Below are 22779 nucleotides of genomic sequence, written 5' to 3' on the forward strand. Positions count from 1 at the left end.
CCCGGGGAGGCGTCTTCGTACGTCCTTATAGTTGTGGCATATTAAAATGCGCCAGGGCTCGTACGGGCTCTCTGAATGTAGTTTGCGGTAATGACGCTTGATGACAACATGTCTGAGGGTGATTTTGTTTTCTTTGTGACCGGCGATGGCAAACATACAAACAGGTTGGAGAAACAAACGAGGCTCAACCACCATGAGAGGAATGCAATTCATTCAATAGGCTTTGGCTGACTAGGGAGATAAATGTTGTATCATTCCAAATGACAAGAAACGATAACCATTGCGACTGGGTTGTTTTAGTTTTTCGTCACTCCCCTAAAACCAGTTTTAAACATGAAATCCAGTAGACAATTCTACCTGTATCACGAGAAGAGCCACAATGAAGAACCAACACCTGACACATTTCCAATTGGATTTCAGGTGACCATTTTATTTTGGTTTCTTTTCACCCTAACTTTTTTTTTTGGGGGGGGGGGGCTGGAGTACCCGGGATTGAATCTATGGAGTCTGAAAAGATAAATATGTCTTTGGGAGTGAATTCATACTGAAAGGTGCGGACAGGCTTTGGAGAAACGTGCTGCCATCCAACTTGGATGATCCAAGCAATATCTTTTTGAGATTTCACGTGAGTGCAGCATAGCGGCGACGTTTGATAACTTGCCATCTAACACAAAACTCTCATAAAAGCCACTCCACAAGATCACAGTAAGCCCCTGCCAAGTCAAACACCTTCAGTTGTAGTCTACGGGTGTGTGTGTGCGGGTGTGTTTTACAAAAGGGACGGCGTTTAGCACGGATTTCCGCTACCTAATTAGTCCCTTCGGGGTTGGGTTAAAGGGATGAAACATCTGACAAGATAAAAGCAATTAATAGGAGGATGCATTTTCCTCCGTCATACATTTATCTGATACGAGGTGAATACCTCAGCTGTATGTCTTCCGTGGGGTGAGGAGCAGTCACATGGCCTGGGGGGGTGCACCTTTTACAAAAGCGGGCACAGGAACAATGTCAAACAAACCATTGTGGGGATTAGCAATTATGCAAAGACATTTGTTCTAGATGGAGTCTTGTTTTTTTTTCACCCACAAATGTGATTCACCTGGGACTGTGTGAAACTTACCGCCCCCCCCTCCCCCAATCATTGTTACGGCTACCCTCGGCCCACAAATCAATCGGCTTCATTATTTGCAGCACATCATCATTTCCGTGACCCTTCGGTTCTTGTGGGGCGTTAGGTCAGAAAAAAGGGGGGTGGGGGGGTCAGGTGTCAATGACTCCCAAGGGGTGTCAAAAGAGGAGGTGGGAAGGTGGGACGGCTGTTCTGAAAAGATGCAGCTACGGACATGTAACTAGTGGAGGGAAGAAAAAAAGAAGTCAATTACAACAATCTGCTTGCCCTTCTTTTTGCTTTGAATGCAAGCCCATCCCAACTAACTACAACACATTTGATCCAAGGCGGCGTGTGAATTGGTTAGAACCAAATGATGGTCTCCCGTGTACATTTCTCGACGCGGTGCTAAGAGACTCACTATCTCAGAGTTGACCGAGGGCAATGAGAAAACGGGAAAAATAACCGAAGCCTTTTTTTTACCACAAGGAGAAATAAAATGTTTATTTGACCGTTTTATTTTCCTTTTTCACATTAATAATAAAATGTCAGCAGAGTCCTGCAGGTGCCTTCCAAAACACACCCAGTAACATTTCATAATTAATTGGGTGATTACAAATAATAAAAAGTAATGACAATAAAAAATAATAATAACAAAGGTAACAGACAGCATGTGTTTCTCAGAGGTTTGCGATCTGTCTCTTAGTGTTTTAAGTTAGTGGTATAGTTCAGAAAATAATCTACAGATGTGTGTGTGTGTTTATTTATTTTTGAAGAAGACAACAGTTGTAAAGCCACAATCAACTGTGCTTCAACCCGCTGATTTTTACGTGGAGTGGCGAAATAAAGGGGGGTGTGGGGGGGGGGGTGCATGATGGGATATTTGCACATTTCCAAAAATAGTGGTCTTATTTCATATCCAAGTAGATATTATAGTAAGTGAAAATGGGGTTTAAAAAGCATCTTTAAGAAAATCTAGAGAACCGAGGCAATGTAAACATTGACTGACGCAACACTTGAATTCATAAGCGCCTGTTTAAGTGCCTCGGGCAGTGCTGCTGTTTTGGTTAGCAACAGCTTTAGAGTCAGTGATATTACACTGGCTACGTATTTATTTGTTTTCCTGACAGATATCCATAATACTGCGGTAAAGTTCGATATGTCTCCGAGAGGCCGTTTTTGGTGGTAGGTGCCATTTTGGTTTGGAAAAGTTGGGTGTTTATTTTGTCGCAGGCGTACCCAGACGGCTGCTCGTTGAAAAGACATGGCCATTTTTAGATAGATACAAACCAGAATTTCTTCTTTTTTTTTGGGCGGGGGGCGGGGGGTGTCCTGTGCACACGGACAACACACATAGCGGCTGTAGTTAAATTAAAAAAATAGAGACATTCATATTTTGTGTTTTGAGAAAGAGGCATGATGTCAACGAATGAGCTTCGATTGTAAAAAGTGGCTAACGTTAATCAACAGCAGTTTCATATATACAAATAAAATGAGTGTGTGTACAGTAAGTAACCTTGGAAGAACTTGATAAAGAGGCCCCCAATGACACTAAAGTATCAGTGCAGTTTCATATTTATACATTTGTAGGTTTGTATAGAGAGCATATAAAAATAATTCATAAAGACTTAAGGGCGAGTGGTTAGAACTGGCAGAGTGTGAAACTGCTTTTGGCAACAAGGAAAACGATGAATGATGACGTCGCTGGGTCGCCTCGTAACCGCGTAGCATGAAGACACCGAGATGGCACGTGTGTATGTGAGCGCGTGTTTGTCTCCCTTCACACACACTCCTCTGCCGACATGAGCAGCGGGTTGATGTACTCGAAGCCCTCGAACTCGGACTGATCGATCTTCTTCACCACGTCGCTGCACACAACAACAAGAAAAGGACGATCCGTGGATTCACTGATGAATTCACAAAGGCATTGAATTCGACCGATCGGCGAATCGTACTCGTCGTCGGGCGTCAGCTGGATGGGCTCGTTGGTGAACTGGGCGTCAAAGTTGTCCAGGCCGAATTCACCCGAGATGTTGGGCTTGAAGGGAGGGACCACCTGCTTTTGCTCCAGCTGTAATCACAATCGCATATACGGCGGGGGCTTGAAATATGCCTCTCATCAATTCCGTGGCCACACATCTTGGCCAACTGAAATCATGGCAATCCGTCGCACCGCCCACCCCAAAAATGGTGTTTGTGTTTTTTTAACAAAGAAAAATGGTCAAAATAAAACCGAACCCGAATCTAAATACACAATGTTATTGGGAATGTAACCTTTCCTGCTGTTGATTCATTTTCTATTCAGCGGCTTCATGAATGACTTGAAAGACCACGTGAACATGAGTTTCATTTCACCGCTGTGATGACACAACGCAGGAATGTCACTCCCTATGAAATATGAGACTTTTAGTCATTATTATCACGACTCGGGAACAGGAAGCTCAGTAAAATAAAACTCTGGACTATTTTTAGTCTGCGTTGGACTCATGCCGAGATTCCCGTCAGTCATTTCTGAGTATCTAAAAAAAAAAGAAAGTCGATGCGACTCAAAACACATGGACAACAAAGAGGGAGGGGCTCCAAAAGCGTATCATAGACTAACACTGACTCCATTTACATCCAGTCAATGAGCCATCTCCAACCGGAATTGAACAGAATTTTGTGAAGGCCATGTACACTCGCGCAAAAACCCGAATACGCTCTTCTTCAGGTTTTGTAATATGACCCCTGGGTTACACCTTCTCTAATCCGAACAAATGGTCGTGACTGACAAACACATGACTGAATACCTCTGTTGAAAGGGACATTGGGTTTGTGTTATGTGCACGTTCTTGCTCTATCGGCGAGGAATCTCGGTCTTTGCAGTACAGGAAGTACTTGTATGCGGAAAACATTGCCATAGCGAGCCTAATTTGAAAACAATGACTTTGCCGTGGCATTCTCACATGATATTCGCTCTCTGCGGTGAAAATAACACCACATTGATATACAGACACACATATACGCGCGTCTAGAAGTCTGTACGTCTGTCGCGCAAACTCAAGCCCAGCTCGGTTTGGGAGCGAGGAGGAAACTGGCTGCTTTAATCCCGCGATGAGCGGCATGACATGAGTGACGTCCGTTTGTGTCATGACATCGTGCGATGTCGTTTAAATCGAGGTGTGTAAACGCAGGAGTGACTGTCGACTCGCGTGACTCAAAACCAGAATTTTGACCGTATGTAAACGTAGTCACAGGAAAAGCACGCGAGTTAAGTGTGCTCTTCTGACTTATGTGTCTTTTACGTTTCAGCGTTTCCGCCTTGTCACGCCGCCGCCGCTCTGCTCGTCACTATGTTCCTGCTGACCTTCTCTTCTTTTTTTTCCCCTTAAAAGTCTTCCTGCCACAGTGCTTCTATGCAGGGCAAGTATCCACTCTTCCTTACAACGATGGATTGTCATCACTTTGCAAATGTCCACGTTGCATTTTCAATGTCTTTAACTCATGATGTGTGGTCGCATTCATGTGCGTAAAGCTCAAAAAAGACTCACAAGGTCCCAATCGACATTTCTGAAGAAGGGATGGCCCATGATGTCGGCAAAGCCCGTCTGAGGGTGGCAGCCCAGACGCTCTTTGGGATCCTGCAATAGAACGAGGGCGGGAAGGTGAGAGACGGGTGAAAGTGTGAGAGTGCGATAACAAAATGGCAAATAGACAGAGAGGTGAGAAGCTGCAAATATATGCGTTAAGATCAAACATATATTTGGAACCGGATGAGAGACGGCAAAGTGAGTGGGGAAGAAGCGGCGCTATGTGAAACAAAGGCCATGAGGTCGTTCGGTGTTCATCCAAGCACTGCCTACCTTGTTGAGGAATCCCTTAAGGACACTGGCAGCTTTGACAGACAACGAGCGGGGGATTCTGATCTGTTTTTCCAATATAACTGCAAGACACACGCACACACAAACAGGGATGATGCGAGATAAATGACGAGAGCATGTCCACAAGATTACATATTGTATTATTGTATCGGATTTACAACGCTTCCAATGCGACATGAAATCTCATCGAAGGTGAAGAATATGCACAAAGAAAAAAGTTGGTACCCCTCCGAAAAACCCACAGTGGTCACAGAAATGCGTTGTTTGCATGCATTTTGTTGACTTCTGATCCCGTATGGAAGGCTCGCTATTGCAACACACCAACCTCATTCCCGAAATGAAATCAACCGACAGACGAGAGCGCGCGTGCATTGGCAGGTTCCCTCGTAGCAGATGGCGGACACGAACGTGCGAACACGATTCCCGTTACCTTGAAAGAGGTAGTCTTCGGTGTTCTGGTCGGGATTGTCGGAGCTTCCCACGATGTCGAAGGGCGATCGGCCTGCCATCATCTCAAACATCAGCACGCCCAGCGCCCACCAGTCCACGCTGAAGCCTACGCGCAAATTAAAACAAGCGCTTTAGATCAGACTTCTGACACTCCGGTTTACTTTGAATCCTTCCGATACTTGATCTCACTGTTACCATGGCAACCTGTCCAGTGTGCAAAAGATCAGTAAATGCGTTCTCACTGACTAAACCTACAATTCCTAATGCATGAAAATGTCTTACTTAAGCCTTGCGGAAAGCTTGGATTAAATCAGGGATTCCCAAACTGTGATGCGTGCACCCCTGGAGGGGGGGCGGGGGGGTACGGGTGAGGCCTTCGAGTGTGCATTTTTCTTTTTCAACTCCAACGGATCACGTTTTGCATGCTTGTTTTATGTGCTCGAGAGGAACACACACACAAACGCTGAAAACCCTCCCAAATAATACACAGGTTTTTTTTTTTTGGAACACACATGCGCACACTATGCCTTATTCAAAAGATATGACATACTTGGTGTGGAAATATGTTTCTTGAACATTTATCGCGTGGGGGGCAATTGATTGGCCTAGTGCAAATATTGCCCGTGCATACAAAGCAATACGATGGAGCAATATGGACACACACATACACACACACACACAAATAGCACTATACTGATGATTAGGCTTGACTTTCCAACCTCTATGCTGCGTTTTTGACCTCCAATGATGCGACTAACACAGAAAAGTGTGCGTGCGTGTTCTCTGCAAGGGCGGATTAAAATTACTCATGTAATTTGTACTCCCTTAAGATCATCTTAATATCTGCACATAAAAAAGGTTTATTAGGAGAAGTCTCCCCGTGTCTGCATCTAATTAAACACCCGAGCATAATGAATTTTAAAAAGTTAATTTTAATAGTCCCTCAAAGCAAGCATCTGGCAGGAACGCCATTACAGTGGTGCCTTGAGATAAGATTAACTGGACAAAGAAGTTTTTCGAGAAACGAGCCATTTTTCGGCTGACTTTTTTGCTTTGATTTGCAGGCGCCAACTTGAGATACGAGCTCCTTATGCGTTTTCGTGGCCTATTCAGATTGGCTGTGTATTTAAGTTGAGGTGGTGAAACCATTTTGTTGGGTTTCCACCATTGCTGGGAACAATTTTCTTGCATAACTTGCAAACGATTGTATTTTGCTGTATGTTGACCTCTTGGAGCCAAATCACCTCCACTCGACAGAGGCCACTCCCATTTTAGGCACTAAATCCTCATTTGACTGCTCTCGCTCTCCGACATTATTTATGCAGCAGAGAACAATGCGCGTACATCCAAAGGGAGTCAAGAGACAATATACGCACGCTATCACGGCCCGCTCGTATAAATTCCATGACTTTTCAAAATTAAATTAAACAAAAAAAAAACCAAACAGTAATATCATCCAAGGCATGATATCGAACACGCCTAGCGTGCGTCCTGAGCTTCTTATTTAATTTTAAAAAGTTCAAGGCAAAACATGGTGCAGGAATAACGTTATTTTAATCCAAGCAAAAAAAGAATACCGAATACCGTCTCCAAAACGAAGGCATTCAAGCAAGCAAGGTCCTGTTGCTATGATACCACACCATTTGTAGTGGAGTGACACTGTAGTGCTGCAGAAACTGGTATTTTTAGTGTCTTTAATTTGCTTGTTTTTTTTAGGGGCGGGGTGGGGGATATTGTGAAGATGCTTCATTCCGCCCACCTCACAACACATTCAGATTTTTTTGGCTTTGGGGTCATTCTGTTTTTTTGTTTGCAGTTATATTTTTTTCTACGCACCAAGTGTTCTATTTTGACAAGAAAGTGTCTCAGCTTTCAGTCAAAAAAGTAACTTGTGAAACTGAATGTGTGTGAGCGGCAGCGTGTTTGTTGTCCCCACCGTAATCTTCTCCTCGGAGTATTTCCGGAGCGATGTAGTTAGGGGTGCCGCAGAAAGTGCTCGTCGTATCGCCGGGTCTCAAGCCCTCCTGAACAAAACAAAACATCAACAAATATGACAGCAGCTCACTTTTGCTTATGACTGTGCACGAGCAGAAACTCACACGGACAAACGCATGGAAATTCATGGCCATGTACAACACACGCACACACGTACCTTACACATGCCGTAATCTGTGAGTTTGATGTGTCCCTCAGAGTCGAGCAACACATTGTCCAGTTTGAGATCTCTGTAGATGATGCCGCGCTCGTGGAGGTAGTTGAGCGCCAGACTGATCTCTGCAGAATAGAATCTGAGAGAAAAAACAAAATAACAACAACAACAACAAAAACACTCAACTCTGAAAACCCCCAAATTGGAGGAAGGCCACCTAACATCAGTGAGCGAGCGGCAAGCCCACCTGGCGTGCTCTTCTGGAAGCTTCCGTTGTCTCTGCATGTGGAACATGAGGTCGCCACCATTCACATATTCAATAACAAAGAAGAGTCTGCGGAGGGGATATTGACAAAAGTTCATTCTTCTCTTAGCAGACGTCGATCATACTTAGTAATTTGACAGCATGTCAAAGCAATCGCTAAATATGACATGAATGCATTGCCTACGAGTGGCAGAGAACGGTGGAAGGGCTGACATCAAATCATTTAATCCAACGATCCATCCGGACTAGGTTGGGACAGTGGCCTTGACAAAAAGTGCCTCGTACCTGCTTTCTGTCTGGAAGCAGGAATGCAGGCCCACCAGGAAAGGATGATTGGACGCTTGCTCAAAAACGTGCTTTTCTGTCTGGACCCAATCGATGTCCTGAAAGGAGGGGGGGTTGGACAGATGCACCAAGATGCCAACGAGAGGTCATTGCGACATTGTGTTCAAGTGCCGAAAAGCCGAATAAGCGGCGTTGCCGTCGACTGGCGTGGGCAACGGCGGGCGGAAAGGGCCCGGCCAGAAGAGCCCATCTCAGACGTCCGGACGACGCCGCTGGCGAGGCCCAGCGACAATAGAACACCAGGCCATCGACCGGCTGCCGCGCATCAATTTGTCAATTGCGCGCAGAGCGTCAAATCAAGACTAACTACTCGCCTCTCGCACAGCATATGCTGCCGATTGATTCCCGAAGACGCCGCGGTTAATCCACACCTTCTCAAAGGCACCGACGGGGCTCAGAGTATTTGACAAGATGGCCGAGATGGATGTCGGAGCGCGCCCGCCGGTCGGGCTATAAATAACAGCGCCCGCCGGTTGTGCTAATTGCATTCACTTCACCGACGCGCTCGGACGCACAAATAAGACGACTGCACTGTTAACTTGGCCTCACATCTACTCGGATGAAGGCTTTGTTTCGCTTTTGGCTGTTGGCTTGTTTTTTCCTTCTCTCGTGGCACTCTAAAGCTAGATTTATACTACGGGTTCAAGTTCAGGTTCCCATTTAAGGTCAATTCGATGCCAAGTGACACACAACGGCTTTGGGTCAAAGAGTACCTCTTCAAATCACGCGCAAGTCCACCAGCGCCAACGCGGATGAATAGCTTTGCCGAATCAGAAATGATTCCTTTCACCCGACATTACGGCTTACAACATAGAGTAGTAGACGCTTGACGATGCGCGCTCACCTCGTCATCATTGACCAGTTCCTTCTTGACCACCTTCATGGCGTAGATGCGCTCCGTCTTCTTCAGCTGCACTAGAAGCACTTTGGCGTAGCTGCCTCGTCCGATCACGCGCAGCAGGTCGAAGTCGGCCAGGCCGAGGCTGGAGGGCGACTTCCCCGTGTCTCGACTGTTCCGTGCCTGATCGGGGATGAGAGATGGCAGGAGGGTACCGTGACTTCATCAAAACTGACAATATGGTGTGGCGACACGGATATATATTGACTTTCCCCCAGAGAAAGTTCAAAACATCAAATAGAAATCAGCTGAACGACGGCTTGACTCGTTATATCTCAAGACGCCACCGTAGATTATTTGGTTTGTATATTTTTGTTTGTTTTTTAATGGCTTGAAAGCAGTTTGATGCATTTCATCTTCATCCAGCTCACAAAGACACAACATTACATTGTTGGAAGCTAGCGCGGCTGTCAACGGATGACTCTGCGTAGTGGCAGTCCAACTACAGACGCCATGATCACATTCCTCTGGAATCTTCCCGCCCGCCTCTATCCTTTTCTGCCGTCATCTAGCGGTGTAGCAAGACGTTCCAGTCGCCGATCCAACTCACCGTGCGCCGAGACAATCCCATCCCCGGGTGCAGATAAGATCGTTCGGCCGCCCCTCCCTTATCTCAGACCATCTGTGCGTATCGGACTCCCTGTCCCTCTGCGGCTGTACCAAACGGGCCCAAAACTACACACATCGCTATTCATCAGCCGGCTGTGTTAGGAGCTGTGATAAAAGGCTACTTTATTTGCAACCCGCGACGCTATAGGAAATCAATCTAAAAGGCAGCGCAACAGTGACTGCAACCGAATGCTCTTATGGGCCTATTTTCACTTCCAGCTGCCTCTTAAACACGTTGAATCAAAAAGTTCCTTGACGAGTTGTTGAACTTGAATGAAATTTCATTGATTGAAAAAATGTAAGTCTGTAGAGGTGGTTAGAGGCACTTCTGGTGAGTGCACCCTTTCTGCGGGGGCTGACTGTGCCATCATCAGTTGACTTTTCAGGCCTTGTTTTGACGTAATTATTGGACTACTGCACGCGTCAATCATTATCACAGCACTGGGAGTTGCAACTCTACGCTATCCACGTTGTCGCGCCTTTGGAGAGCCGCTAATTGCTTGGATATTTCTCATTTGTGGTTCTGGCATAACGATAAATTCAAAACGAGGGATTATACGTGTTTCAATTTGAAACAAATCCATGAGATCTTTTGCTAGCATGTCGGTGATTTTACACACATATCCAACAAGTCCCGTTGACAGAGAGTCACAAATGAAGGGCTTATTTCAAAAATTAAAAAGATCACCTCTTTCTCCTCTCCGTCATAAGTCAAGCTTTCTCTGGAGTCTTTATTCTGAGGGCCTGAGTGAGAGAGCAAGGGAGAGGGGGGGGGGGGGGTAAGAGAGAGAGAGAGCAAGCGTGTCAGACAGCAGCAGGAGAGGGGGAGGCAAAAAAACAGGAAAGAGAGAAAGTAGGTGAGAGACAGTCACGCTTTGTTCACAGCTCTGCTGGCCCTGAATAATATCTACTTCCATTTGAGTAGGGGAGGAAAAAAAACCAGCAATTTTCCAATATGACCTTGTTGGGAATACAACACAAATGTCCCGCGCGACCTGGGACATGCCTCGGGCCCAAACGATAATTGAGACAGGCGCACAAACACAAACCCATTGATAAAAATAGGAAATGTGTGTTGAAAAATGAATTCAGCAAATTAAAATACATCTTGGAATCAAAACAGATCAATAAATTTAAATAGCCCATAAATGAGTGCAATTCAAATGTTCAAATCTTAATAAATGCCACGATGTTGGTCGTGGTTTTGAAAGCGCACAAGTACCTGGCTGTTCCGATGGGTCCAACTGATCAGGTGGCTGACCAGGCATAATCGGCTCCTAAAAAAAAAGCGCAGGTCACAGCACTGAGTGGGTGAGTGTTATGGGTGACAAACAATGTCAAATCAATCTATGAATACATAACTAAACTCAACGCCACATCACCTGGATCATGGGCCGGCCACATTCCACAGTAACCAGCTTGTGGCACTTTTTGTGCACCAGCAGCTTGCAGTTGATGCACTTGTAGCCCTGTCGGCCCAGACCCCAGATGCGGTCCGTACAGATGGCACAATGCGCTCTCTGTTGACATCGGTGAGAGGAGCAAACACACGTGACATTTAAAAATAGATCCGATCCGATCCGACCCCCCACCCCTCCGAAAGACACCATAATTGCACAAATAGTGGCCGGGGGCATTTATTTACTGAACTAGCGACAAGGTGAGGAGTCTGTTGACTGGTATGTGTGTAAATGTTTGGCCGCTTTTAAGAAGCCGTCACAGTTTCATCACTCTGCGACATTTTCATGATGACTGAGTGTTTCTGATGAGTACACCAAAGAGACTTTATGGTGTTTTTCTTCTTTCTTCTGTCTACCTCCAATTTTGCTGCTGTAGACTGTCAATTGTGGGACAAATAAAGGATATCTTATTTTATATTGACCCTTGAAAAAGATAACGAGGCTTCCCACGAGATGCAAACCGTAAAAAGACAAATTCAGAGCATTCGGTGCGATGGCGTACCCTGTTAAAACGTTTGGCCTGAAAGGCATGGCCGCTGGCGAAATAGAGCTTCCTCCAGCGCCGCGCTCCTCGCCGATATATGGACTCTGTGGGGCGGGAAGCGAAAGAGAGGCGGTGCTAAATTGCTGGCTTTTCCAACTTGTTCTCGTGTCAAAACAATTCCCTCAAACTCAAAACGCTTGTATTTCAAATAAACTTTTCCAGATGAAATTAATTAAGCATTTGTTTTTCTCAGATGATCAAGAATACCGTGTTGCTGCACCCATATCTGAAAAATAGCTTGTAAATCAAGTCGCTCATACCTCAAGACAGCATTGGAGGACAGCACAAAATGAAAGTTGATGTCATGCAGAGTAAAAACAACGGAGTTGAACTTACTGTCTTCACCAGAACACGGCATGCCAGGCTTCTCTGGTATACATGGGAACACTGAAGGGGTGGGGGAAAAAGAACACTTTTTCAGGTCTAATGAGTTCATCAACTTAAATGGGGCCGCGTATTGAAAATGGACTTTTTAATTGCGCGTACTGGTATACAACTAGTCCGGGTGGGTCTCCGGAGTGCCTGTCCACCCATCAAGTGTGAAATTAAACAACCAAGTGTTGCCCATTTGACAAATTGCTTGTGCACAAGTCGCCTTCTCTCCCTGTTCCAACTCCCAGCGCCGACACCGGTCGTCACGGTAACGCAAAGTAATCCAGAGCCGCAATCGAGAATTCAGCCATTGCACTGCCATAATAAAACAAAATGGTAAGTAGACCCACGCACTCCGTTTTTGGGGGGATGCACCCAATAGCAACCGGCGCTAACATTTGACTAGTGGCGGGGCACTTACCACCTGTTGCGCGTGGCTCAGAGGCCAATGTGCCAGCAAGTGCATGCGCAACAGCAGGCTGGATCTTACCAGCGAGCGCACGTCTAATGTCTAACAGCGGAATGGATTTTGTTTGGCCATCTCCTCAACCATATCTCGTGGAAGACTGGCTCTCATGTGTTCACCAGCTAGTGTGTCCTTAACTTGTGGAGGCTGCAGTCATACACCACCACACTGTGTTTGCGTGCGTATGTGTCAGTCACAATTTATGCCCCTTAAGTTACCTGGGGGAGCTGTTTTGAATTGTGGAAAAAATGCTTACTCCTATGACTTACTAATGTTGAATAAGAAAGCAGTAGTAAAGACCACCTGCAGCCCAAGTGTCACCTCAGTGCGGTGCATGCAGGTTTTGGGACGCGCAGGGATGACCTAAGAGAAGCTGACAAATGTGCGTGTGTGTGCGTGTGAGACAAGGAGCTCGAGACCAGAGGCGGTGCGAGTCAGAGGCGAGGCGTGGGCCACAGCCGAGAAGCTCGTTAGCGAGGGACCCGGCCGGCATCCTCCCCCCCTGCTGCGTCTGCTCTTCTGCCACCACCCTCTCTTGCACTCGTGAACCTACTCCTCACCTCTGATTCAAAGAAAACTTAACATTAAACACCATGTGAACAGCAGCCCCCGCCGGTCAGACACTTCCGGGCGCCTGTCAATCAAATGTTGGTTACACATACGCCCATTCCGACCTCTGCATCAACGCCGATTGTGCTTAGAAGCGACTAAGAATAGCTGCAAAGTAGCCAGCGGGATCGGAGGCGCATGTCAGGGGCAGAAAAGCGGCGGTGTTCACACTTCGGTGCATCATCAAACAGATGCTCGATTTCTCCTCCACCTTGCTATGAGCGATGGCGCGCGCGCACGCAGATTGTGGAAAATAAAAAAGGAAGTACATTGGCAAGACAAATGATAGCACTGTATAAAACAAATCTTTACTTTTGGATTTATTTGGTCATTTAAAGAGGACATCAAACCCAAAGTTGTCTTTACAATAATGTGTTCTACACATCCCCACTAAACTAAATATATGATCAATACTGCACTTGTGGAAGACGAATTGAGCAGAAAAATGCACCCATTTTCATCCATCTCAGGGGCAAGGCATTTTCCCACTTCCTTTTGATTGAAAACTCATATTTTTCCCCTCATGTGTGTATTTTTGGCTCTTATTTTTGGTCTATATATTTGTCAAATACGCTTTTCTAACATTTGATACATTTTTCATCTAATATTTTTCCCCTGATGTTTTTTTTTTTGCAGTTTATCGAATTTTAGCATTTTTCTCTTTTGTAAAAGGCAAAGGTTTGCTGGCTTAATGTTAAGACAAAATGCACCTCAATTCACGAGCATTGATTCTGTGGTTTAGAAGCCTTTAATTCAAGTAGGGTTTATTTCAACAAAGGGTGAAGCAACACATGTAGTCAAACAATGTAACAGCGCTCACAGGGATACAAAAGATGACTGCATCTTACACAGCAGTTCAAACAGACTTCTTTGTTTATCTGCAGAAATTATACCGCCCTCTGGTGACGATGAATTAATCATGATGCACAAACGTATTCTTTACATTGAGTTTAATTATGTTATTACAGGATGTTTATCAAGTTGAATACTATAGAGTGCTAAAACAAACAAACGCATTGGATATTATTTTTAAGCTTAGACCAGCGTGCACAGATCCACAATGAATAAATGAACGGTGTTTTGCCAGGAAACGGTGTTCAAGGAAATAAAGCGGGGGCTTACCGTGAATAATGAGCTCAGAGTCCTTGTTGAGCTCGTAGAGGCGCAGCGCTTCTTCAAGCTCCAGCTGAGAAGATACAGTGCACGGGTCACCTGTCAGAGGATAATGACGTTAAATCACGGAACCTCACGCAGACGAAGGGTGGAGGAAGGAATGTGACTTCATTATAGAAGGCAGCCAATTGATAACAGACAGTAATAAGACAAAAGTTGTTGATCAATTCGTGTTCTTGTCCGTTCTGAGGTCCTGAAGATCTTGTGATCAGTCGCGACCCAAGTCCTGTTGCAACTGTAAGTACGCATAAAGCAAGAACGCGCAGAATATCCAAATGTTAATGGAATCTTCAACCAAGATGCATCGCTTGTTGACTTGTGAGGGCTGGACTCATGTTTTAAGTCCCCCCCTTTAATCATTTCACGTAACACAGCCAGGGGCTAAGACTAGAGTTCTTAGGAAGTACGTTCTGGAGTACATTCTCTCGTGTAAACGACCAAAATAAAAACAATAATAATAATAATAACGCACACACACCCAAGCATAAAACCTTAGGCGCATACACAAATATGCCCGTTTTGTTTCATGTTTTTTTTTAAACAAATCTAATAATGGAAGGCAACATTTGACTCGATCTCAAGAAGGGCAACCCCTGCATGTTCTATCGATGTCAGGGGTGATGCTGAAGCGCTTCATTACGAGCATCAAGCAGCTTTCTTGCTCGGCAGGCTAACGACGGCGCCGATGATGTATGGCGGCTGAGTCTAATTACTTTTGTCATGCTGACCTTCGTGCCGAGCGGTGAGATGCGGCAGCTCCGTCTCGCGTGAGACACTGCCTCTGCCTGGCGAAATTGGGTGACAAGTTTGCTCCAATACTACAATACCATGTACTTTTTAAGATTGTATTTGTTTTCAAATCTTGAAATGGCCTCACGACACCTCAGGTCTAGGAGCTCCTGCGCCCCTTATGCACCTGCCAGGTGCGTCAGGTCTGTGGACCAGACATTGTTAGAGGTACCAAGAACTAAGCGGAGGCTCAGAGGGGGGCCGACCCTTCTCCGCTGCCGGTCTCTCTCTTTGGAATGGCCTCCCACTGAACTTTAGGCAAGGCCCTGGGCTGCCCATCTTTAAAACTCCTTTTTAGTCTTTGGCTTTTGACATGTGACGGCGCTTTGTATCCGGCGGTGGTTGTTTCAAAGTGCTCTATAAATACAGTTGAGTTAAGTAAAAGGACTGCCGTATTTTGATCTTGAATAAAAGTGATTTTATTAAAACAATATTTCTGCATAAAAACTAGGATGTAAGAGTGCGTTTCTAATAATTGTGTGTATAAGTTGGACACACACCTTCCTCGTCGATCCACTTCATGGTGAAGAGCTGGTCGTTGTCCATGGAGCACATGTCTCTTACTTCGCCGTAGAGGCCCTCATACGAGATGGACGGCTCAAAGTGGGTTATCATGATGTCCCTGCACAGAATCGTTTTTCTTAATCACGCACCCTTTAGCACATAAGTTGAGCATGATATTTCTCAGGAGTTTCCTCAGGAATTCTTGTAAATGACAATATTGGTAATAGTCAATGCCGTATTTTCGAACCAAACCATTTCAAACCACTAGATTTGATATTTTAAAACAACATTTATTTTTGTCCAAAAAAAAAAAAAGATGTCATCAGATGACAACTTTCAAAATAAATAAAATTAAACATAAAAAAAATCTTTTAAAAATCAGGTCAGTAAGTTCAAAATTAAATCATTTAAAAAAATAATCTTTCAAATTATTTGATTAAAAATATACATTTAAAAACAAACGAAATTCATTCATAATCAAACAAAAATAAGTGCCGGCATATAGAAATAAATAAATCTCAAACTCCAAAATTTGGCCCGCTCCTCTCCCAAAAATGTCCTTGAATTTAAACCGCAACACCCTTTATTTTAACCAAGTATCTTTATTCAGTGTTGAGAAGGAAGACCAAAAAAACAAAAACAAAACATGCAAATAAGGAAACCGGTACATCGCCCTGCTACGGCAGGTCCCATCACCTGCAATCGAGTAAATAATTGCCCCTGACCCCGGGATGAGGAAACACTTTACTAATGGAGCGTGGCCAACCGCAGAGATTAGGCCATCAGACACCTCCGTTTCTTCCAGTCACATACCCACAAACACACACACACAAGAGACAACGAGTCTAGTCGAGGGTGACCGAGACTGTTCACCCCTGTGGAGGGGATCATCTGTCAGACATTTCGCAGAATTGTCTGCTAGCCCCCACCGGCCGCTCATTCTGATGTTTACAGCCCGGGAGATGGCACCCCAGAAGCGTTTACGCTTCCATGGCAACACGTGTCGGCAACCCCCCTGAACGCACGAGGAAGGAGTTTATTTAGAATGTGGACATTAAAAAAAAAAGAGTGGAAAACTGGGTGGGTGGGTCAGTCGGGGCGATATTGAGGGGACCCTGCAGGCCCAGCATCAATGCACAAGGACATTCCTTTTACTCGCCTGCTACAAAATGGAGCCTGTGATTCTTTAACTTGACAGCTTTAGGGCAAAACAAAAAAAGAAGAAACAAGGATACACCGGACCACCGGTTCAACGTCAACTGTATGATGGGGTTCAAGTCTGCTAGGTTGGGTCAGGCCTGGCGCAAAGGAATATGACAGAATTTTTTTATGATCTAACAAAAATAAAAATAAAAACCTGGCATTGTCATGGTGCTTACGCAGGACATAATATGATGCCATATTATAAAATGCATCTTTATTTGCATGGCGCTTTTACAACAGCAGCAGCTATAACAAAGCGCTTTCCCGAACAGTTCACATCAAATAATCCAACAGAAGAACATAAAAAGGCATCTGTAAAGCTGTAAAGTCTGTCATGTAGCTAGATAAAAGCACGACTGGAGTCAAGTTGCTCCGCCTCCTGGAGAAGTTGTTCAACCATGTGACACATAAACGGTGTCCCAAATTCAAAAATTGATCACGGTCATATCGCACGCGGTGGTCCATGAATGACGAGAAATCCTGGTGGGGTAGGAGAGAGCGCCATGGCCAACTCTGAATGCGTCACTCAACTTGAAGTGTTAAAACAAAGAGACAGCGTCACACCAAATGACAGACGGCGGAAGGCACCCACCAAAAAAAAAAAGAACGGTGGCATTGTTGAAGCTCTGTACATCAGTGGCACGTTGCCGACTCCGCCTCCCAACCTGCCGCTATTTTCTCACCTTCCATCCTCCAGTCTGGTGGTGTTAATCATTGTCTACGAGGGAGGTGGGGGTTGGAGAAGGCTGCCATCCACGATGAGACGCGCTTAGCAAGCAGAGGTTAAACTGCAAACTATCGATTACGCGGAGGACCGAGGGAATTGAGCAGCGAATTGAATTTTGATGAAACGGCCAGATGTATCCATCCGGGCAAGGACGACGGCGGCGCAGCGACATCCGGCAGACTACAAAGGAAAACAATACGAGTACGCGGGGTGGTAAATGAAGCCCGACTGCTCATCACCGTGTAAAAGCCAGCAGCTGTGGCATTATGATGCATCGGCCTGGCTTTCTTTCTGACCGTACGCTCAAATTAAGCAAGAGTTGGTGAGCCGAGAAGGAGCGTTCTTGTAACCCGCGCCTCTGGCGTCTTCGTCAGACTCTGAGTGGAGCTATTTGTCAGTCGAGACCTCAAGCAGGAGGAAAGGTCAGAGGGCCTCGGTGGGCTTCCATGAGCACCTTGGAACATCCGTCTTCAGCGCTCACGCTCAACGCCCACTCCTGTGACACCCATGCGCAGCCAATGCTCAAAATGATCACGCTTTGCCGCCGCGCTTCCGCCAAATGAGACGGCAGAGGCAATTAAAAAGAGAACCGTCTCTGCAATTCTCGCTTCTGTGGGAAAATTGGGGTTGGGCAAAGGATGAGGGCTGCCATTTCGGGCGAATCCTTGTGAATCTTTGTGAATGCTCTGAACTAGCGTTTCTGTGCCGGTGTGGTATCAAGCGCAACTTCCTGTCACTGCTGCGATGTGATTTTTGAGACACTAAACTAGAACTGAATAAACAGCATGCAGTCAGGTGCCGCGTGCCGTAATACCTCCACGCAATGGTGCCGTTTCCAGACCGACGAGATGCCTGACACAGGAACCATCAAGCTAAGGTCGAAGCCGTGAGCAAGACAGTCCTGACGGGGAGACAATAAAAGCCTTGGCTTATAGTGACTCACAAAGCGCAGGATGTGATGCGCGGGGGCAAAGGAAGAAAGCTCTGCAACAGACCGAGACCGCCACCGCCAGACACCGGCCTGCTGATGTAACTGCTCAAGAATGAACACTCCGATGACGAAAGCCCAGCCCGAGGAAGCGACAATAAAAGCAAATATAGATTGAAATTGTAGTCCCGCAGCAGCAGGAGGTGCCGCGTCCAAACCCAGAACGAAGAGCGGCAGCGAGCCACTATTCAAAGGCGGCCAACTTGGGTTTGGAATCTCAACACTTTTTTAGCATTCAGTTTCAACAGAACTTCAAGTCAAGGACAACTTTATTGTCAAATGTGCACACAGCACAGATGAAATTTCCTCCCACTTAAACAGGCGACAGACAACAAGAGGAGCCGCTGCGGGTGCCCGCGCCGCCAAAGGCTGTTTCGCTACTTGTACCAGTCAATCCCACTTCAAATGCCAAGAAAGCGATGCAATATAACCGCAGAAGTTGCTCAAAGCTCAGCTTCAATGATCATTGCTCAATTTGCCACATAGCCATCCAATAGCCGATTTATCTTCATTTCCTCTTTAGGGTTGGCATAGCTGACATTCCTGAGCAGCGTGCTCGGGATGCTTGCATGAGACATCACTTAACGACCAAGCGAACGCACACGGGAGCAGCGTTCCTGAGGCGTGTCGCTTGCGGCAGCGAAGAAACACAGCCGGTGCGTGGCGAACGGGACATGTACGACAAGTTTTTCAGGTCCCGCTCCAATCGCTTGCTCCATCGCAAGGAGGGACGTGGAAACGTCAACGCAGTGACCAGTCTTTACCGAAGATGCATATAGTGCAAAGGGGATTGGGGGGTGGGGATTTCTATTAATATTACCGAACCTGCTGATCAACACATTTCTGAAGTGATACTGTTGCACCTTTAAGATGCGTTATCGGCACCTATCTGGCAGGTTCGCATCTTCTTGATGCCTATTTGACACTTATAGAACCATTTCTCCCACTTACGTGGGGGGGGGGGGGGGGGGGGGTTTGAACTACCAATATTATCAGTAGTAGTCGTACTGATTAGTTTGGAATGACTTTTAGTTTTTAGAAACTTTTTGGACATGTACTGAGTTCATGAAATCATTATCAAATTCATCATAATAATAATTATTTAGAAACTCTGTTTAAACAGAAAAGTGTCCATACAGTAGCCTTGGAATTTCAGCCTCTCAAGAGCAAATAATCTCAAATTTCTCCAGATTTGTTTCACATATTGAGAACCCTATTAGCGCCCGACTCAATAACGTTTTTGCGATATTCAACAATGCCCATAGTCCTTCCCATTTTCTGAAGTATGATTGCTCCACAATAAAGTAGAATCAACTGCTACACCTAATCACCAAATCACTGGCGCGCTATTGAAACAAATTTTTCTTTTAAGATATTATTGAGTTGACCTATTGTTTGTGCAGCCGCATATAATGTTATTGCCACAGCTGCATGCTTTAACACAAATGGAAAATCATTTGTAAATACAGAGAACAAAAGGTGTCCCAGGCAACTTCCCAGCGCAGAATAACCACCATTGAAATGCACTTTATTTGCTCTATGATTGAGATTATTTTTCACTTTAAGGGCAATATGGTTGTTTGTTTATATAATACTGCAATTGACTCCCAACACGGTGCAGGGTGTACCCTGCCTCTCACGCAAACTCAACTGTGACAGACTGCATCATTTGTGACGCTAATGAGGAGAAGCAGGAGAGAGAAATTGATGCATTGCAGTTCCCATGTGCCTGACTAGCTGGAAACTCGTCCAGGGTGTATACCACCTCTTGCCACAAAGTCAGTTGGGATAAAAGAGGCTAAACTGTAAAGAGAAGAGATGAATGGACCGACTGAAATGATCTTCGAGACCACAACACGATCCATGAGCCATAGGTTTCCCATAGAGGACTGGAGTAAACATTATCAACAAAAGGATTGGACTCACCTTAATGTTATTTTAACCACATTTAAGTTATTTATCAACCACGAGTGAATAACCGGTGTCATAAATCACCAATAGCTGTGATTTCAGTGATGCTGGGCCTCCCAGTGACATCCTATTGTCAATTAGCTCCGACGGCTAAGAGCCTGAACACGATTTATTAGCCAACTCTCGCAACTTGACCGGAAAGTAAAAAAGAAAAAGAAGCGTCAAACCCTCGCTCCTACCAAACTGTCTTTAAAACAAGTACGTCATTTTTTGTGATGAAATAGAGATAGCGTTAAGACGGGATAAACTACAACTCGCCCACTGGGTGTCTGGACAGTTTCACCTGTCTGTCAAGTTTACCCCACACTGGGCGATACTAGCCATTAGCTTCGTTAGCTTAGCCGTCTGCTTAGCTGTCTTCTACGATAATGAACCTCGCAAGAAGTGGAGCGAGGGCGCAAAAAGGACGACGATGGTGGCGTCTTCTTACCCTTTGTAATAGGCCTTCACCCGGACTTGTTGGGAATTCTCGCCGGGATGGGACATGGTGCTGTCCCGCAACGTCGGCATCATAAGCTCAGCCGCGGTCAGCCAGAATTTTTGAAGCTCCCCTTCCGTCTCCGGCTCTTTTTTTCCCTTCCTTTTTGGTGTGCGCGTGTTGTTAGTTGTCTACCACGCCCCGAAAACGGTATCTTTAAAGCCGGATGGAGTTTAACGAGTGAAAAGCGAGGTGAACTGAGTCGTAAAAATGAAGAATAATCGCTCGCGTGATTAAACACAAAATGACGCCTGAAAGTAAAGAAAAACTTAAGGGGCCGCCAAACAACTCCCTACTGCATCGGCCTAGTCACGGACCACACCATTGTTGCAATGTTTGCGGGGGGTGGCGCATGACTTAAAACCGAAAGACGAAACGTTCCGTTTTGTGATACACATATTCACTCATATCTGACAGCAAAATAAAAGGTATTAACACAAACCAATGCGATATCTGCTTCAGAAACATATCATATCGGTGTAAAATATCGCCCACGGTAACATCAGTTTACTCCTTGTCAGAGCGGACCAACTAAAGCTTTCCTGTGGACAGTGTCGTTCACCCACAAGTCTCTGAGGCTGGACCTTAGAACAGATACCCGGAGGATATGTGCCGCATTCAACTGCGCTGGTGCAGAAGAAATGGCGACATTAAGCTAAGCCCATAGCGTGTCATTTAGCGAGGGGACTACTTTGAAGAAAAAAAGTGCTAAACACAACACACGTGGGTTATGAAACAATCCCAATGGCATGCAAGTCTCCCAAGAGGGATTCACGGTTATCGCATACAAACTACTATAACTTTCCTGTTTCTTGTAATTTACATTTTAAAGATTGGGACCAGATGAGCATTTTTAAAAAGTGTCAAATCAAGTTTGATAGCACTTATTTGGATAAGTTCAGTTCTGCACATCTACTGCGGTCGCCATGGCAACAGTTTGGCTGCAAGGCAGTTCACCTCAGACCTCTTATTGAGAGGAAGTCAACCCTCCACTACTACACAACAACAGCAATAGATGACTAAATGCCCATAGTTGATTGAGGTCACAGCCCGTGAAACCTTTGACTGAATTGGGTCATTGACCGGAATCCAATCGCGACGTTCGATAAGACCAAGAACATACAAAAGAAGAGACAAATCCAGGTATTAGTTTGCCCCAAGGTCATCAGAATGAATGGCAGTAGTTGATGAGCTGAAACCAGCGCTCGACAGCTAGCATAGCCCAGCATACCCGCAACGTTCCTGGGAAAATTTTCAAATGTTACTTTTTTTTTCACAGGGTACATATTGCACCTCATTAATCATTTTCTGCCAGTTATGTCTTGAAGCAGCTTGCCTCTATTTGCCGCCGTCAGCAGTCTATTTTCACAGCGCCTGCAGCCACGGTGGCTGTCACCTTCCCGGTCACCTACGTCCTCCCAAGTACAAGTGCGATCAATAATATTAATAGTAAGAATGATTAAAAGCATTTGATGGCATACTACGTTATACTGCTGCTCGTGCCCACAAAAAAATAATTAATTCTCAGATCTAATCGTTTCATTCAACAAAATAACAGCAGGTTTCAGGTGGTCAATCCAGGTGTTGACCGCACCAAGGACATTGCGAAAGACTGAATGTGCAAACACACGTGGGAGCCGGATCAGGGGACCGCTGTTGTTTCTGAGATCTGTTCAGGCGACGCCAACAAGAACGTGAATGAATGGCAGAATTGAGTCGAAGCCAATCCTCGGATTAGATCATCTCCCAGGACCTTTGTTTTGTTTTTTTTAGAGATTTTTGACAGCACCAAGGATGTGGTTGACAAATCA

At 45.4% G+C, this 22779-nt stretch overlaps 1 protein-coding gene across 1 annotated transcript; it reads right to left on the bottom strand.

The window, feature by feature from the left end:
• Positions 1–1597: 1597 nt before the first annotated feature.
• On the bottom strand, positions 1598–21298 carry prkci (protein kinase C, iota). Its single transcript, XM_052088039.1, has 18 exons — positions 20921–21298; positions 15598–15719; positions 14258–14347; positions 12025–12075; positions 11647–11732; positions 11067–11204; positions 10907–10961; positions 10373–10428; positions 9022–9198; positions 8118–8215; positions 7815–7901; positions 7571–7706; positions 7355–7442; positions 5399–5524; positions 4951–5030; positions 4639–4728; positions 3064–3179; positions 1598–2976 (listed from the first exon to the last, which is right to left on the bottom strand). Exons 1-18 carry the CDS (start codon positions 21001–21003, stop codon positions 2889–2891), a joined length of 1767 nt encoding a protein of 588 aa, XP_051943999.1. The 5' UTR covers positions 21004–21298; the 3' UTR covers positions 1598–2888.
• Between the last annotated feature and the right edge of the window lie 1481 nt (positions 21299–22779).

Source organism: Hippocampus zosterae, chromosome 15 (assembly GCF_025434085.1).
Source record: "Hippocampus zosterae strain Florida chromosome 15, ASM2543408v3, whole genome shotgun sequence".
Classification (NCBI taxonomy): Eukaryota; Metazoa; Chordata; class Actinopteri; order Syngnathiformes; family Syngnathidae; genus Hippocampus; species Hippocampus zosterae.

Coding starts and splice junctions, on each gene's coding strand:
- prkci (XM_052088039.1), bottom strand. CDS start 21,003: ATGATGCCGACGTTGCGGGACAGCACCATGTCCCATCCCGGCGAGAAT. Junction 14,348..15,597: donor GAAGTGGATCGACGAGGAAG/GTGTGTGTCCAA, acceptor ATCCTCTGACAG/GTGACCCGTGCACTGTATCT. Junction 11,205..11,646: donor AGGCCAAACGTTTTAACAGG/GTACGCCATCGC, acceptor CGATGTCAACAG/AGAGCGCATTGTGCCATCTG.